The sequence below is a fragment of the Parasteatoda tepidariorum genome, chromosome 11, assembly GCF_982258835.1.
Source record: "Parasteatoda tepidariorum strain Cologne lab strain chromosome 11, Ptep-v5.0, whole genome shotgun sequence".
Lineage (NCBI taxonomy): Eukaryota > Metazoa > Arthropoda > Arachnida > Araneae > Theridiidae > Parasteatoda > Parasteatoda tepidariorum.
In genome coordinates, this window is record NC_141765.1 from 71702267 (window position 1) to 71721166 (window position 18900).

Below are 18900 nucleotides of genomic sequence, written 5' to 3' on the forward strand. Positions count from 1 at the left end.
AAGTTGTGCTGTATATTATATTATAACACACTTTTTATTACAAGATAAAATAAATTATTTACAGCTGGTTTAATTGTAGTAGAATAAGAGACAGAGAAAACCAAATTTTGTTTTCTGGATTTTTTTTCTTTTACATATTTTTATAAACATTTTTTTTCTTCTTCTTTTCTTTAAAAATATAGAGTTCTATGTATTTGCAGATAATGTGCGATACATAAAATTTATTATTTTTTTCTGAATTTCCATGGTTTAATCTCCCTTTTTCTTTAATTCTTTTTTGTCTTTTTATTGTGTTACATATATTTATATATATAAAGATGTAACTTTAAAACTTAAGCTATTACTACACTGGTGTAAGAAATTAAAAGAATTTGCAGACTTGGTCGATTATCTCTAGAACTACTAGATCAATTTTAATGAAATTTGATATGCACAATACAAAACAAATTACCATTCAACTATTGTAATACATGCGCATGATTGTGCCTAACACTCGTTGGAGTCAGAAGGTATGAAACAGTGGTTGCAAAATAAAAAAAGGGTTAATAGGGGGGGATGGTGCCCCCATACAGATAATCAGGCCTTGCAGCATGATTGCATACTTGAAATAAGGTAGTTTATTATTTCCCGTGACAATTGGTCCCAATCATTCAGCAACATTGTTTTCATTCCCTGGATGGTTCTTGGAGGGGGTAGGGAGTTGCAACTGCCCTTCCCACAGCATCCCAGACATGCTCTATAGGGTTGAGGTCTGAAGATCTGGCTGTCCAATCCATGCAGCGAATATCCTCACTTTCTAGAAATTCGTTGACCAGAAGAGCTCTATGTGGCCTAGAATTAACGTTCATTAAAATGAACTAAGGGCCAACTTCACCTCTAAAAAAACGAACATAGGGCTCAAAGATCTCTTCCATATTCCTCATACCAGTCACAGAGCCTCTCTCAAAGACATGGAGAGGTGTGCGGCCATCCAACATGATGCCTGCCCAAACCATTAAACTTGTTCAGACATAATGGTCGATTTTATGGACATTGGAGGGTAGGTAGCAGGGTCCCTGTTTCTCTCTATATGAACGTAAGGCAAGAATCGGTGTTTAGGCTTATCCGTGAAGAGAACGATCGCCCATTGATTCACACTCCTATCTCTGTACTTTCTGCATCATGCTGAACAGACTCTCCTGTTCGTAGAAGTGAGTGGGATGCAAACAGCAGGTCTCCTTGCAAACAACCCCTTCTCATTAAGTCGTTTGGAAACAATCCCCTAGATACACGGGTTCCTGTGGCTGCATACAAGTCACAAGAGAGCTCAGCAGCTGTAGCCCTTCTGTTACACCTCACTGTAACGGATAAATCGTGATATCTCTGGTCATTGTGGCTCTTGGATGACCTTGCCCAGCCTTTCTCTCGATGGATCCGATACCCTGGAATTGTTTCCATAAGTTACGCACAACGCTGGGCGTCAAATTGAACCTTCTACAAATCTGGATCAGATATTGGCTTGCTTTTAGCATCCCCACAATTCGCCAGTTCATTCCATCATTTAAACGTTGGTGGTTACTAATTTTTATTGTTATAATTTGAATACAACCTATTGCTGCAAATTAACGCCATGAAATGCGTCTTAACTTATGCGCACTTTTTAAACCCTATTTCGCTACTGGCTCTACCTACATACACGTGTATACTTAAATATTTGATGTACAAAATTTGCATTTTTGTCTGGAAGCAGTGGTTTTACATTCAGTTCAGTTCTTTTCCCAAAATTTGATAAAATATGTAAATTCTCTTAATTTATCTCACCAGTGTATTTAAGACAAGGAGATGTAGTGGAAGTTGCTTAAATTGGAAGGTGAAGCCTAGATTTCAGATACTAGGCAAGGAAGAACCAAAGATTGATTGAAAAATTAACTCAGGAAGAGTTTAGTAAAGTGCTAACTACTAATTCCAAACATTTCTATAAAGATTGAGTTACAACAGAAATTTATAGAATAATTCAAGTTAATGGTAAAATGCATATAGAGATCAAATAAAAAAAAACAGAAAAACTTTATTGTAAAAATATTTACGAAGTAAAAATTATACAGTACTGCACAATATGAAAATTAATTTTATAACAACATATGTCTCTTTTAAGTACAGGTAGTACTTTAAGTACAGGAAGAAGTACAGTCAATTTTCGTCACTGAAAAAAAAATATTTTAAAGAACTAACAAAAATATAAAGCAAAAGAATAGGACTATGAAAATGAATGTGACCTGAATTACCCACATTCAAAAACATTTATAAAATTTAATACACAATTACCTTTATCATTTCATACAAAATTCTTAAATGTTTAAAACTAAAAATGAAACACTGTTAAAGTAAAGAGAGTCAAATATATATATATAAAATTTAAAATACTAAAACAATGAAATTTTGCAAATTCTTAGAGTTTATTCCTAATTTACTGAGTCTTATTTTTTAACAACATGAAAAGAGTGTTTCTTCCCTTACACACTTTGAGAGACTCTTGTTTTAAGAATAAGTAAAAAAGTAATTAAGCACAATAAAAAGTTTTACACAATTAGTGAACGGTCCCTCAGGTAAAAAATCTAACATTTAAATATATAAATCAATTCTTATCTTAATTATATTAAATGCATAAAAGGAACGTGCAAGTTTTGAGGAGATGAAGCTTTATAATTCATGAAATATGTAAATAATGAATAAGTCAAGTTTAAAGGTTATGGTATTGATCTATAAATAGAATAGCACGAGAAAGCCATTAGCTAGCCAGTGACGAAGACGATAGCACTTCACCAACGATGAAATTAACAAAAGAAATAAAATTTTCTTTTGCTATTAGAGGAAAAATTTGGCAACGTTTAGGTAGTCCCCATGATCAGCAAAAATTCCAAGGATTTTTCAGTTTAATTTCAGAAGGTGGAAAATAAAGCCAGAAATTAAAAACCACTTGCAAAAAGCCGCAGACTTGCGCATTAGAGAGCAAGAATCCTTCCCACTGAATTCAGCTCAGTTAACTAGCAAGTATTTCATTAAACATGGCAAATGATTGGCTCTTTCAGTCGCAAAAGAATGACAATACACAGAAATGGATTGTGGTTAGATAAATTGTGAAAACCTTGAATAGAAAAATGTGAAAATCGACATAGTAAAGAAAAAATTTCTCATTTTGGAAAAATAAAGTACTGTTTAAAAACAACCAGTAAAAAAAATACCTTTAAAGGGCTTTTAAAAAAACAAAAATTGAAAATAAGCACTTTTTAAAAACTCTACGCACCCCGTGAAGATCAACAGCTTTGTAGAATTGTTATCCTCTTATCAAAAAAAGTAACCAAGATATCTTATTCACTTTGATTTGATAACTTTTACTAGGTCTGGTTACTTATATCGATTATAAAAAATGATTATAAACTAAGATCATGACTGATCAGCAATAGAACAAAAATCATTCGGGATAAAACACTAATCCAAAGAGTAGTCCTTTAGCAGCAAAAGCTGGGCATTGAATAAACATATTCAAAACAGGTTTAGGCTACTTTGGAAGAAAAATACTACACAAAATTTTGTTGCTGTCCATGAAAATAAAATAACATTTGGCGAGTGCATTGTTCAATCGATATGCCGTGCATATAGCGTTCAGGAAGGGTATACCACACAAGAATTCCAATTTATGATTGCATAGTAATCCGAAGCTTAAAAGTTTATCTTCAGTAGTAAAAAATTTGATATTTGCTCAACAAATTGTTTAACCATCAATATGTTGAGTATGTTTTAAACAGTCATTTTTGGCCATTATCCAGAAGACTTATGAAATTGCAATCCCGTTCCTTTGTTCCATTAGATGCTAACTAATGTCGGCCCAGTCCTTAGGTTGTGTATAAGTAGGAACTTGAAAGCAAGACAAACCACCGCAGAGAAAAGGACTGTTGGAAATTTCGTACTACCAATGATAAACTTTCAACCTCTGGATTACTTAGAAATCATTAATTAGAATTCCTGTGTAGCATATTTTTCCAAAATATTGCACGACTTAAGTGAAAATGATATTGAATCACACATTAATTCAGACACTACAAATGGTAGAGAAATACCAAAATGTCTCCATCACTCCCAGGCTATGGGAAGGTATGTCACGCTTGTGTCAGAAGCTTCGAATAAACTAGGTGAATATATAACTAGAGATGGGTAAATCTGAGCAACACTTAAGTCTAGATCAGTTATGCCACATTCCTCAACAAAAAAAATTAATAATAATAAGTCATGCTTCAGATGTGTAGTAGGTATAAAAACTTCAACATTGTGATAACCAAAGACTCCTACTGGATGGAAAATCTATGTAACTAGCAGTAAACCCAATGTAAATGCACCAGCAAAAAATTGGATGTTGGTTGTGTAGATTGTAAATGAAACTTGCAGTGCAATTAAATTATCTTCAAATGGTGAATTTTTAGTTGCCTTGATCTAGTATAACGAGCGAAGATATATACAGTGAAACTTATGGGAAATTGATAAGTTTTTGTCTTTTTCTAAAGTGCTGCCAGAATGTGAAAAATTAAATTATTGATTAGAATTTAGGTTGCTTAAACTAACAAGCAAGCAAAAAGAATTAAATCATGTTTATTTAAAAAGTTTAAGTCAGCTTAAAAATTTTTTAAAACGGCATGATTATTTCAAGATTTCATTACTTTTAAATATGGTGTGCAAATATTAATCAATTTTAAACTTTTTAATGCAGTTTTCTTTTATTACAATAGAAAACTTATCCACACTTTATAAATCCATAAATTTATTTTTTTGAACCACTCAGCCTTATGACCTGCCCAGGCACTCTTTTCAAAAGTTAGGGTGGGAGGGATGGTAAACACAAGTGTGAGTATGAAAAGTATATGCTACTTGAAACATGTCTAGAATGAACCATAGTTTATTTATTGTCTACATATGGCTCTTAACTCATAGATATTACTCTACTAATAATTTGGAGGTAAAATGAGGAAATAATTATTTTAATTCAATTGAAGTAACTTTATCATTCTACACTAAAACATAATCTATTAATAATTAATCTTTTCATTTCAATTATTAGGATCTTTTCTCATTATTTTAATTATTAAAATTAGTTTTATTAATTGTTAATAAATATAAAAAATGCTAATGTTAATATTATAAATGATATTATAAATGCTAATTATAAATTGTTAAAATTAGTCAAATGAATTTTTTTTTAAAAAAAACTATAATTTAATAGATGAAACAACATATCAACTGCTTGAACAATTTAAGTTTGTAAGAGTTGTAAGCAACAAAATAAAACAATATAAGCTTGTAAATGTTTTTTAAAATTTACATATGATGGCTATAGGGATTTTGATATATATATTTTAACCTAATGATTGAAACTAGGACTCTATCTTAATGGTTCAAAGGAGTGACCGCCAATGTGTTAATTAACTAGTGCAGACGAAAACAAGATCAGGCATAAAAAAGTACTTTCTCTGTATCCATACCTTTCTTTCAATGAATTTGGATTTCTGATTCTCAAAAATGAGGGGTATTCACAAGCTGGGAAACAGGAACCCAATCCCTTGGTCAGAAAAGTGCTTGAAAGATTCCTTAATGTTAATTTTACCTTTTTCGGATTTCGCCATATTTTGAAAACATTTCAACAGAATTGGAAACTTTTTGCACACAAAAAAATAGCAAGATTTCTTTTGCATTGTAAGGTATGAAAATTTTTACATGATATAATATAAACTAACAAAACACCAAATTTGAATGAAATTGATCAAATGTTAATGAGAAATCGAATTTCAAATGTACAGTTTGACGGATTTTGCTCAAATTTTGTATTTTGCCACATAAAATTACATTCATTAAAATGATGTAAAAACTGGCTTACCTTACAAATCCAATTTTTTTGGCTATTAAAATAAAATAAAAAATAATAAATTATTAAAAATTATATTTTAGATGGAATTATCCTTGAATAAACAAATTGTATATTGGGAATTAAAAAAAAATTAATTTGCTTAAAAAATTCTTGAGAGGCAAAACGTATAAATAACATTATGTGATTTAAACTTTCTGTCGCTGTCCCGACCATACTATTGGGACAATATTTTCCAGATTGTTGAAACCCTCGAATATTTTGAGAGTTTGAAATCTAAATTAGTTGAAAACAAATTAGAAAATTAAAATCTAAATCCCTTGAAAAAAATTTGAAATCTAAATCCATTGAAAAAAATTCGGAGAAAGTGTGCTTTTGTGTTTGATTTTATAACATAAAATATAATTTGCACAAATGAATTAGCATACTTGAGGTAACCCCTTTGAACCATTAAGTTCAAGTACATGAAAACCTGATCATTAAGTTATTCAGGGTGTTCCTTTATTGAGCACTGTACATGAAATTTGGTTAACGCAAGCTATTAAAAAAAAACAAAAAAAAAACACACACACACACACACTTTACACATCAAAACTGTTTAATAAAATTGAGCAAAATACCCTTTTTTGATAAATTTACCTTTTCTAATCAATTCCAGAGGGCTGGCAAACAATAGTATGAAGTTCTTTCGATGATTTAAACAGAGGATGAGAGCACAAAAGTGAAGTATGAACAGTAATGACATAATTACAAGTTTCAGGTTCAGTGATCCAGTTTATATAATCTAAAGAATCTTCTTCACAAAATATCTAAAAAAATGAGAATTTATAATATTATCTCATAATTTTACTTTGACATTAAAAGAATACAAAGCAAAAGTGATAATATACACACAAATTTTAGAGTCTAACAAGATATTATTTTCTGTATACAATTGAGAAAATTTTTTAAATCAAAAATAAAGTTGAGAAATTTAGTTTCAAAGGACCATATCTTATAAATTTAATGGTAAAGTTAGTTCCTATAATTTTTAGTTAACTGCTAAAGAAAGCAAGAAAATTATTCCAAAACACAATTAACCACCATCAGAACTAAAAATAATTTTCTTTTAATTTACCATAAATATTTAGTTTTTTTTAACTCCTGGTGTCACTTTGTCAGGGCCCATAAATTTCTGAGCCCATAAATGTGTGTTATGTTGGTTGAATATATAATTTTGAGTGATGCATGCCTCTTTCATAAACAAAACATAAAAGGAGAAAACAGCAGCATACATAACACATTAGTGGCATTGATACCACTGTGTTTTAACATTCTGCATGTCATTAGATGCTTTTGGCATAATGTTGTGAATCATTTGAAAGAAGAGGTTTTGTCCAACCAGAATCTATGTTTTTTTATTGTTTAAGTTAAATTATGTTAATTTTCAGATCAGTAAAATATTGAAATGCTAAGTTGAGAAAAATTAGCATTTTTCAGCACCTTTATTTTGCTCTTAACCAAGCATACTCGCTAACACCGGAGAAATAAAATAACAGAGATTTTATTAGTGACATGTTTTAGGCTATGAGTAAAGTTTTAATGCATCACGCATAATCATGTAAGTCAAAGAGAAATTCAAAATTGAAAATAATATAAATACTTACATTTAGCAAAGTAAAAAATATGTATATAAATCTTAATCTAAAGAAGATTTTTTAATGCATTATTTATAATTACTTATACTATAACTCAATATACTGCAGTAATTTCATTTTTTCTTAAAAGTTTAAAAGGTGGAAAAAATGTTACGCAGACATTACCAAATTTGAGGTATGAAACATAGTTATTGACTAAAAATTGATAGCTGAAGATTTATAAAGATGTCGAACATGTCGTAAAACTTTATGGACTCTAAAAAAGCAGCTTAATCAAATCTTTAATATACATAAATTTAAAAATTTTTGAGAACTTTTAAAATTTTTGCAGTTTAAAATGATTATCTAAGTGTAAAAAGAAACATCACAATTAAAAGTATGGGGTTCACTAATACACTGGGTTATTCGGTAATTTCAAAGCATATCTTTTTAAAATCATAAAATTGCTATAAAATTTAAACAAATTTGGTAGCTAGATTAAAAACCTCATGTAACATTGCATGGATTTTCTTATACAACATAGAAATAGTCAAATAGTACAATACATATTTATGTAAAATGCATTACTTTAACTTCAGTATTGCGAGGTAGCCCAGTTAAATCACATTTTGTTCCATTAACATAAGATTGTGCATGATGTGGCTTTACACGTTCAAATTTCTCCTATAAATAAAAGGAGGATAGAAGTAAAAACACTTTTTAACTATCATATGCACAGGAGACTATGAATTGTAAATAGATACCTCATAAAATTCATCTTCCCATTTATTATCTAATTCATACAGTCCTAAGGTAAGAATTTCACCGGCAATCCTTCCATCTAATACAATAGAAAAATTTTTAAAAAAAAAAAGTTAGATACAAAAGCAAGAGTTCTTGAATGAAAAAAAAAAGATAATAATAATTGTCAACATAAAAACAACTGAAACTATGCTAATATTTTTCCAATAAAAGCATAAAAAAAAACATTTCTTTCAAAAGTGTAAAAATAGCCACATACGATGCAGCTAATACACTCTGACGAGGGGAAAACTTAAAAGGTTCTTATGCTCGTAACCAATGACAACTTTATATAAACTAGAATCTATACTGACACTTATGATGATTTCAATATATTTTTAATGAGGAATATGAGGCAAAGAAAAACACGCAACATAACTTCAAAAAAGCAATTTATAAACTTAATATGATAATGGAAGAAAGACAAATAAGACAATCACAGTAGCACATAAATACAAAAGCGATGGAAAGAACATAGCAAAATAAGTTACAAGAATTTATAAAAATGCAATGCAAATTCTAAGCTATGACATTATATGATGTGCTATGACATTGCATATGACAACTCTGCAGTATTACCATTCTATATTAATTTTATGCTTTGAATTAATATTGTCAAAAATTGCATTTAAATAGGCACAGAAATAGCTGTTTTAAAGTAATTTAAAATTTGGCAAGTTATACTAATTTGTTGCCAAATCATCAGGTATTGATAAAATATCTATTTCTATGCCTTCTTGTATATATTTTTCAACAATAATCATTATAAAACATAAAATTAATATAATTTAGGTAAAAAAGAAACACTAGCAAACAAGCAGCCAGTCCATAAAAAGAAAGCCCACATAGCAGTGTACGACGACACCTCCCATCACGAGTTGCTGTGCAATTCTCAATCCTAATAATAAACAGCGAGCAAAAAAATAAACGGACCACACTGGATAACTTCTAATCTAATGATTCGATGTTCCCAATTTAGGTCTCAATCTTAATTATTTTAGGGGGTAACCTCAAATATGTTAATTAATTAGTGCAGATGATATTTTAAGTTATGAAATTAAACACAAAAATGTCCTCTGAATGAACACACCTCTTTTTCAATGGATTTGGATTTCTGACTCCAAAATATAGAGGGTAGCTGCATCCTGGGAAATATGGTCCCAATAGTTTGATCAGGAAAGCGGCGTATTTCATCATATCTATAGAACTATTTAAGTTATGTGGAAAAAATTTGTACACAATTATAAAATTTGCTTATCCAAAGATAAATTTTTTTTAGCATTATTTTAAAGAATTTAATTTTAACTGGCAAAATGAAAATTTTAAGCAAAATCATTTGAATAGTTCCTGGGAAATTCTGCTGCATATTTAAATTTCGATTTCTCAGAAACTGTTTGACCAATTGTGCTCAAATTTTGTATTTTGTGATGCAAAATTACGTTCTTTTGGATAATGTAAAAAATTCCATACTCTAGAATCCAATTTTTTTTCGACTATTATCAAATAAAAATACAAATAAATACTTACTAAAGGTTAGATTGTGCATGGAATTATCTTTGGATAAATGAATTTTATAATTACTTATAAAAATTTTCAATTTGCTTAAAAAGTTCTATAGATCTCTCCCTCCACAAAAAGTAAAATTAAGTAACACAGTGGTATCAATGCCACCAATGTGCCTATGTTGCTGTTTTCTCCTTTTATGATTTGCTTATGAAAGAGGGCATCCCTCAAAATTATGTATTCAACCAAAAAGTAAAAGAAACCACACTTTCCAGATATTGAGAGTAAAAAATCTGAATCCCTTCACAAAAAAAAGATATTTTTATTTGTGGGGAGAGTAGTTATTGATGAAGTCAACCTTCATCTATCAAAGGGTACCTCAAGATAGAATAAAGTTAATATGTCTTATATACAAGTGAATTGGTATTTAATAATTTCAGTGGTAGTTACACCACATTACTCCCTCACCAGAATTTTATCTGAGATAGAATTTGATGAACAAATACCACTCACTAATTGATTAATGCTGTTTTTTTTTTCCTTTTGCTTATCCTATTTTATATTTTTTCTTTGTTTTTTTATTATTTTCTTTTTTATTTCTTTTCCATTCTTTCTTTCTTTTTTTTTTTTGTAAGTGGTCATGAGAATTTTATTACCTTTATCTATCAAAAGGTATTTCAAGATAAAATCAAGTTAACATGTCTTATATACTAGTGAATTGATATTTCATAATTTTAGTGGCTGTTACGCCACATATTCAGAGAAAGTATGGTTTCGTGCTTGATTTTGTAACTTAATGTATCTTTTTAACTATTTAATTAACCTATTTGAGGTCACTTCCTTGAACCATTGAGTCTCAGATTGTGAAGATCTGACCATTAGATCAAAAGTTATTTAGATTGGTCCCTTTATTTTTTTGTGCACTGTATCTCTCCTTAAAATTAGGTCAAGGAATTTAGGGACATTTTATACACAGACACACACACACATATATATATAGTTAAACCTCGGTTAAGCGGCAATTCTTGGGTCCGAAAAACATGTTTGTTTATGAGAGTTGCTCATTTATGGGAAGGGTATCCTAATAACAAAGTTTAACACCGCAAATTGTGTTTAGATTATTCTAAAAGTTATAGAAATAGTAAAATAATCTACAATAACAATCTACAAGGATATTTATTTAAACTTAAAAAACTATTTCTTTTTGATAAAAAAGAGAGAAAAAAAAGTTTGATATAAATACAAAATTCTAGATGTAGCTACAGATATATGAATATAATTTTCCTTCAGCACAGATATTCAAATTAGACAAATTATACCGAATAGGATCTTTTAGTCCTCAGTTGGTTTCAATTATTAGGTTCAAATCCCCTTACACCTACCTATCACTTGATTGGAAATGTGGTTAATATCTCATTCAAAGTAAACCATGAGGATCTATGGAGTTGATTATTCACAACTGATCCTCTGTCAAGTGTCTGAATAAATGTTTCATTTTTTATGAACACAACGAAGATTATACTTCTGTTTTCTTTTTTTTTTTTACCCCAGCTGTGTTAAATACAGTTTTCAAATTGATAAGAAAATGAAAGAAATTTTCAGTAGGAAAGAAGCATTGAGAGCATTTAAAAGACGTCATTTCAACCTGAGGGGCCTCATTACCTGCATCAAGATGAAAAGATGTCACTGTCCAAATTATTTCACAAGAGCACTCCTCGCTCCTTTCTTTGCAAAGATAAGGCAAGGTGTCAGGAGAAAAATTGATTCCTTAGTACTGAAATAGCTTAACAATATTTTTAGTTATGGATAAGGCAAAAAATTTACATGCTTTAAAAATGATGAAAAAATGCACTTTTTTTCTTGCAATTTAAAGCAGACATATTTCTTTTTTACAAATGTAAAGAAAAAGTAGTGCCTGGTTTGAAGAGATAGAAAATAACCTTTCAGGGCAAAAATTACTTTCGCGTCCGGTGACGTGTCCGCTTTGTGGAGAATGTACTAAGGGCTTATCCATAGAAGATTACCAGAGAATTAAAAATATGTTCTTATTGAGAGGCGTCCGTTTTGCAGAAGTGTCCATAACAAGAGGTTTCACTGTATATATATAATTTACATATTTGCTACTTACATAAAAAAAAGAAGAGATATTTCTATCTATATTCTATAATAATGAATAAATATCATGATAGGTAAAACTTTCATAAATGTATCTAATGAATGAATAAATTTTACACATATTTTCATTTCCAATACATGACACATATTTGTATTGAATTTATGTTAGGTATTATAAAAGAAATATGTCAATGTAAAATACCTCATGTACCTTCAATATGAAACTGCTTTATGGCCTTTCCAAAGCATAGCTCATAAGTCCACCAATCTTTAATCTAAAATCAAGTAAATTTCTCCACATTAAGAATAATTAAAAATTTAGAATAATTAGAAATTTAAATATATTTTTTAAAGGATTTGGCCACTGAGCAGGACCAACTTTTTGAGAAACATTTTAGTAGTCAAGTAAACAAGCAACTTTTCAAAAATTGAAGAGATAGTTTTCTGTAATAGTATTAAAATGCAAAATTTAACCTTTAATTCTAAAAGTTATAATTAGTAAAATAATAATGAAGCTTTATAAATTTAAATAAATCAAGACTAATAGTTGTAGCGTATAAAACTATGACAAAGGTTAAAAAAAAATTATTGTGGCATAAATAAATGAGTTCATCCAATATAGAAAAAAAAAAGTATCTTTTTTAAATCATAAAAGAAGCAAAAAGTTAAAAACAAGTATTCAAAAATGAAATAATGCTAGGAAAAGAGGAAACATTAAAAAACATGAATGTGAACTTACATAGTAAAGTTTTCTGGTTTCATAGAACTTAGAAAAATTTGAGTATATCAGTAAAATGCATGAAAAAAAGGCATAACAAAAACAAATAAACGCAAACTGCTTGATGTACAAATTTATCCTCATTCACTATATTGTTTTGACACTGACATACTTAGTTTCTAAATTTCCTTACTTAGGCTGCATTGTAATAACTGTTCAAAATATTAACATCAAGTCAAAAAAGTATATATTTTTATATGTAATTTAACCAAATATATATATTTTTTCAACTTATTATATAATATACTAAGTATCCACTATTGAAGTATCTATGCATCACATTTAAACATATTGCCTTTATTCTAAAGGCAAATGTCATTCTATTTAATGTTTCATTTTTATGCATATTTTATTTCTATGAAAGTTCTTAATACATTGAGAAGCAAGTTGGGTATCCATGGAAAAATTTGAGGATATCCAATTTCATTAATTTCCAAAAAATGGCTTAATGAAAAATTCAGTTGAAACACATATTCTCTTTTTAAATAAATGGAAGATATATGTCATATGCAATTTTCCAAAGTGTATGTAAATAAAATCATCAAAAAATTTTAGCAAATTTAATCAATTAAAAAAATGAAAAAAGGTCAAGAGGAATCATTTTAAAAGTACAGTGTAATGTTTAGTGCAAAAGAAACATCTTCATAAGAATATGCCTTGAAATCAGACAGTTTGGAAATTACCTAATTCTTTTAAAATCATTCTAATAAAAGTATAGATTTTACATACTTGAATGACAACCTTTTTCCATTTTATTATTTTATTTATTTAAACAAGGTATTTTACACATTCAAAAATGTTTTTAAAATCTTTCTTCACTACTAGACAGAAAATTGCAAGACTTTTTCATTAAGTATTTAGCCATTTTAAAAATATTTTGATACAAATTTTTCCTGAGTTATTAAATTACAAATTTTTTTAAGTATTTTGTGAGTGAATTTTTAACTTTCAATCAAAATTTCCTCTTTCTTAGTGGCAGTTATTTTTTCTTCATATTATGCTAATACATTATATATATATTTATAATTAGTTTTCAATTTCACACTGAACTTTTTTCCTTCAAAGTATACACATTCATTAAATCTTAGTGACAATTTTAGAAGATAAAAATAAATATTTAAGTGATTAATCAAGATTTCTTATAAATTTTTCAGTAAATGGAACAGTTTTTTTGGTAACTACCAAACCTGAACTCTTAAATTAAAACTGATTGACTACACTGGCAATATTATGATTGATTGTGTAATATTGTGCAAACGGAGAAATAATTGTAAAACCAATGAAAAATTGCTGCTCGGATTAAAAGTATACTGCAGAAGAAAAACACCATATGAGAGACAAGGAAGAATAACATTCCAAAATAAGAGGACTCTGAAAGGTACAAAAAACTGCATAATAAATAATGGAAAAAAATAATCTAGAATAAAAGTATTTAAAAATATCTCAACCGTACAGAATCTTTTAATGGTTGTTTTAAGGTGACGGTTATCCAAAATTTTTTCATGAAACCAGACAAATACTACTACTGCAATGTTTTCGTTTGCAAATGATACTTCTGACAACATACTCTATGTCAGTAGAATGTTGTTGTAGGCCATTTAGACAATGGGAGTGTCATTGTTCTTGCCTGATAGTGGTGCCATCTATGGCCAAGAATTCGACCTCTAGCACACCTGTTTATAGGGCGGACTCATATATACATGCATTCATTCATCCATTAATCATAATTGGGACTTAAACCAGAGAACGAACAATCTCCGATCCAGTACTCCCAGAGCTAGATTTTACTGTGGGAACATGGAGGACTTTCGGACCTGACAGATTTAACGTGCACCAGTCACCATTTATTACGACCAGCTGGATTTGAACTTTCACTATCCCGGCCTATTTCAATAGAATGACGATCACTAATAAAATCCTGGTCTTTCAAAATCAGTCACTTTTGAAAATTAAATCTGAAAAAATCATTGCAATATTAAAACCATCCTTTAATAAAATCTTTATAGCTGCATGCAATTAAGCTTTTGGAGAGAATATGCTTTAAAAATGAAAAATGTCATGTTTTTTATGTTGGATTATTTAGAAATTTCTTTCTAAGTTTTAAAAGATGTGCATCGTCTGACACATAGAAAACAAATTTCAGTAAAGTAAAGGATCTATGCTACAAGTATGGATTACACTTCTAGGTGAAATTGAAGGGTTATTAGCTAAAAAAGAATGAAACAGAATGCGATAGCAAAAGAGTTCAAATGAAAACTGCTTATGAAGTAAGGGAATTTATTGAAAGTCCATCATCATTCAATAATAATGATTCCCAGGCTAACTCTCACAGTTAAAAAAGAATTAAGCTGCCACAGCAGGGTTGAAAAAAAGAATTCAAAAGTAAATAAACTAAAGAATATGCTGAATGCCGTGTATATTCAATGAGATCAGTGACTATGATTGAATAAACCATACATAATCTGTTAATCATTATATCACATAAGAGTTAGTAGTGGTTAGTTAGTATTATATGCAAAAACAATTTAAAATTAGTTAGTGGTCATATAATATTATAAGTAAAAAATAAAGACTGAGTTTACATTCATTTTAACTTAATTTGTTAGTTAAGCATGTCTAAATGGCAAGATTTGAGTGCCAAGGATAAATTCACAATGCATTTAAATTTATTTTTTGCTCTAGATGTAATATTGAAGGTTAAAAAAAAATTTTACAAATGACATAAAGTTTTAATTTAAGATCCTGCTAATCAAACAATATGCTAATATTTTAAGAGCCTGCTGTAAATTAAAATGTAGCTTCTGTTTAAACAAAATAAATGTATATTGAACATTTAAATTAAAAAGCAAATATAGCAATTATTTTAGCTACTTCTGTATACTACTTCTCCAAGTATAGATAGACCAATTTATAAAATCAGTCAATCAATTTTATCAAATCATATGTTCACAGGAAAAATGCTATTTTAATAAGCAACAAAAGGAATAAAAAAATTTTGTTGAACAAAAATTTTCACAGAGGATGATAAGATAGCAACTTCATTTTCTATTTAGTTATAGTTCCGCAGTGGACTAATCGTTAAGACACGGTTCCTAGCAGATCACCAAAGTCAAGCATCACTGGCTGCGGTCAGTGTGCGGGTGGGTGACCACTTGGATTAGTCTGCGTAGGGACCGAGGATGTGCGGTATGGGTCCTCGTTAAACTGTTCTACCGTAAAGTGCTCGATTTCATGTGAAGGTTGTTGGGCTACCGAAACGGGGGTGCCATCCCCTCTGCAGAGGATCAAAATTGTGATGACACGGCTTCGGATCATCCTCAGGGATGTTTACCAGACCGTCACCAATAGTCCATTGTGCATCTCTAGCGCGACGTAAATGAAACTACAACTACTTAGTTATAAATGATTTTTATATTTTCAATTCAGTCTTCAATATCTCACAATAAAAAAAAACATATTAAATTTAAAATATAAAGTTCATGAAAAATTTGGCATTTGAACTTAAATTCCTCTAATTGTAGGTAACTAAAGTAAGATGTGCATAACGCTTCATTTCAAAAATGATTAAAATTCTTTATTTTTTAGCAAAGGGAATTCAAATAATAAAAGATAATATTTTAGGATAAAATCTGAAATTCACAGCCTAGAAATTGAAAGCTTTTTGTTCTTACATACAAAGTAGGAATTAAAAAATAAAAACTTAATATTTCCAAGATTAAAGCACAACTGCATCAGAATTACTTGAAAAGTATGCAAGAGAAAGTTTAACATGAGCTTTGACTAAATAAACAAATTTTATGAAAAAGAAAAGAGAAACAGATTTATTTCTTCAAATATGCCAAAGAAATATAAATTTAATATTTAATTATATATAATTTTAAATTTTATAAATCTTAATCATTTCATCATAATGAGGGTCTATACAAATATATAAAACACATTATAAGATTCAAACACATTTTACACAAACAATGAAGTGAATAATTCCAAAATAAACAACTTAACAAAACTAAGAATAAGCATTACTACCAATAGCTTACATAATCTTTTAATGAACTTTTAATAAAAATTTCATAACTTACTTTGTATAAACAACTTCCTTCATACATGGGTTCAAGAAGTTTCTGAATATCAATACTTTTTCCATTTTTACTGTCACTTTCTGATAAACTTTCATTAGGCTTCGGAATATAGCATTCATACTCTTTACCAGATTTGGAAGTCATAGGTACTAAAGAAAAATGTTGTTCCTAAAATATAGACAGAAAAAGATACATAAAATTATACTAATTGTGAAAATACTATTTATAAAAAATATATAAAAATTGTGTATACTAAAAAATTACTTCACAATTTTTATGGAAATTAAGGATTTTATACTAATTAATAATAATCAGTCAGCACAATTTACTTTAGAAAAAAAATTCTATTATAAATTGCTATTAGTATAGTTTAAAAGCAATACAATAAAGATAATTTTTTCTAGGTAAAATTCTAATGTATGGTGAACTCAGAATGTAACAAAATACAATAATTTAATATTTTTTTTTACATTGTATGCTATATAAACACTATTTTAGGCTATATAAAGTAGCTTTATTAAGTGGTACATAGAGTAGGTTATATAAATGCTATTATTTATATATGCTATATGCTATTTTAGGTAGATAAAATGAAAAACAAAAAACTTTCTGCATGCATTGATTAACTCTTGTAACTAGTTTCAACCCATTCATAGCCACCTCATTTTGGCAAATTTGCTTGAAAATCAGAATTTTTTTTCTAAATGTAAAATTTTTATAGAACTCAATATTGATTCACTCCACAAAGATGAGTTTGATAAAAAAGCAAAAAAAAGATTAAAATAGAAATACAAACATGTTATGTGCAAAAACACTATTTAAATAATTTAAAAATTACCTGAAATTTAAGTAAGAAAAAAGCGTATGTAGGTAACATTTATCCACAGAATGTTAGCAAAGTTTTAATAAAAATATTGATGCAAGATTTTATTTAAATTGTGTGAATTTCAATGTGTGATTTTAAAAGTCCTGCAATTAGGAATCTCGACATTTAATTTTAAAATTGTGTACATACTAATCTCAATGTTTAATCTTAAAATCAATATAAATTTTGACATTTGATTTTAAAATAGGGTGTGAATATATACCTCAACTGCTTGATTTTAAATTCATATGAATCTAAAGCTGGATATTTTATTTCAAAATTGACTGAATACAAATTTTGAAAAATTATTTTTAAATCACTTTTACACACATTTTGAACACATTTTAAATTTATGTATGAACAGTAATTAAATTCTTGAACAGTATTTAAATTGCTTATTTTACGTATTTATATAGAATAATAAATAAACAAAAAATATTCATCAACAAATACGTTTTCGGAAAGAAAAATGAAAATTAAGCGAGTAAAAGCCACATTTTTTCATTTTTAATAAATACACTTATGCTTACTCCCATATTTTTCAGAGGATATTTCAACACGTTAACCTCATATTGAATTGCGTTCAGTTCTTCAATTGTGAAAGCTAAACATTTTAAATTGAATATCCCTACTATAAAAGAAAACAACAAGCAAACAGAAATCATATTGAAATTCTCAAATATAATAAACCAGATATAAATACTAGCAGAAAAAACTTTGCCGAATCATGTTGATTGATTTCAAACAAAAATAAAAACTGTCCTTATGGTAAAAAAATCTTAAGGTAAACAAAACAGAGCAGCTTAGTGATGCCACAAAACAAAAATTATCCGCAATAACTATGCCAAATGATACACTCATTATGTATCCCTTTTTTGCACAAAATTGGGTAATCGCAACGATCGAATACGCCATCTGGGGAGAAGACTGGATCCATGCCTTTGGCCCTTCCCTCTCCTCCTCTTTTCATTTGTATAGGAATGTACTATGATATTTCTCCTTTTCTTAATATTTTTCGTATTTAATTATCAAAAATATTTTTTTAAATTTCCATGATGTTTTCTTTTAGAACTATGTTTAATGTAGTTTTCATTTCCATATAGTTTCCTAACATAAGATTTTAATCTGTTTGAAAATCATGACTAAAAACACACTTCCTCCTTCTATGACTCTCCACACGCTAATGGTGAAAACATGCGAAGTATTGCTGCGAAGTACTGCTCTACACAACATGTAGCCCATTTCGATCG

At 28.7% G+C, this 18900-nt stretch overlaps 1 protein-coding gene across 3 annotated transcripts; it reads right to left on the reverse strand.

Moving 5' to 3' along the window:
• Positions 1 to 2027: 2027 nt before the first annotated feature.
• LOC107455478 (protein OS-9) lies at positions 2028 to 18514 on the reverse strand. 3 transcript variants are annotated; one of them, XM_016073060.4, is made up of 7 exons: positions 18181 to 18514; positions 16786 to 16953; positions 12137 to 12200; positions 8271 to 8347; positions 8095 to 8190; positions 6530 to 6699; positions 2028 to 2182 (listed from the first exon to the last, which is right to left on the reverse strand). In XM_016073060.4, exons 1-6 carry the CDS (start codon positions 18313 to 18315, stop codon positions 6535 to 6537), a joined length of 705 nt encoding a protein of 234 aa, XP_015928546.2. In that variant the 5' UTR covers positions 18316 to 18514; the 3' UTR covers positions 2028 to 2182; positions 6530 to 6534. The 3 variants fall into 3 exon arrangements, with proteins under 3 accessions (XP_015928546.2, XP_042896237.2, XP_087011190.1); XM_043040303.3 differs by having other exon boundaries at positions 18354 to 18477; XM_087155064.1 differs by lacking the exon at positions 2028 to 2182 and adding an exon at positions 5903 to 5924 and having other exon boundaries at positions 18181 to 18456.
• Between the last annotated feature and the right edge of the window lie 386 nt (positions 18515 to 18900).

Coding starts and splice junctions, on each gene's coding strand:
- LOC107455478 (XM_016073060.4), bottom strand. CDS start 18,315: ATGATTTCTGTTTGCTTGTTGTTTTCTTTTATAGTAGGGATATTCAAT. Junction 12,201..16,785: donor AAGGAAGTTGTTTATACAAA/GTAAGTTATGAA, acceptor ACTTGATTTTAG/ATTAAAGATTGGTGGACTTA. Junction 8,191..8,270: donor GGGAAGATGAATTTTATGAG/GTATCTATTTAC, acceptor TTTTATTTATAG/GAGAAATTTGAACGTGTAAA.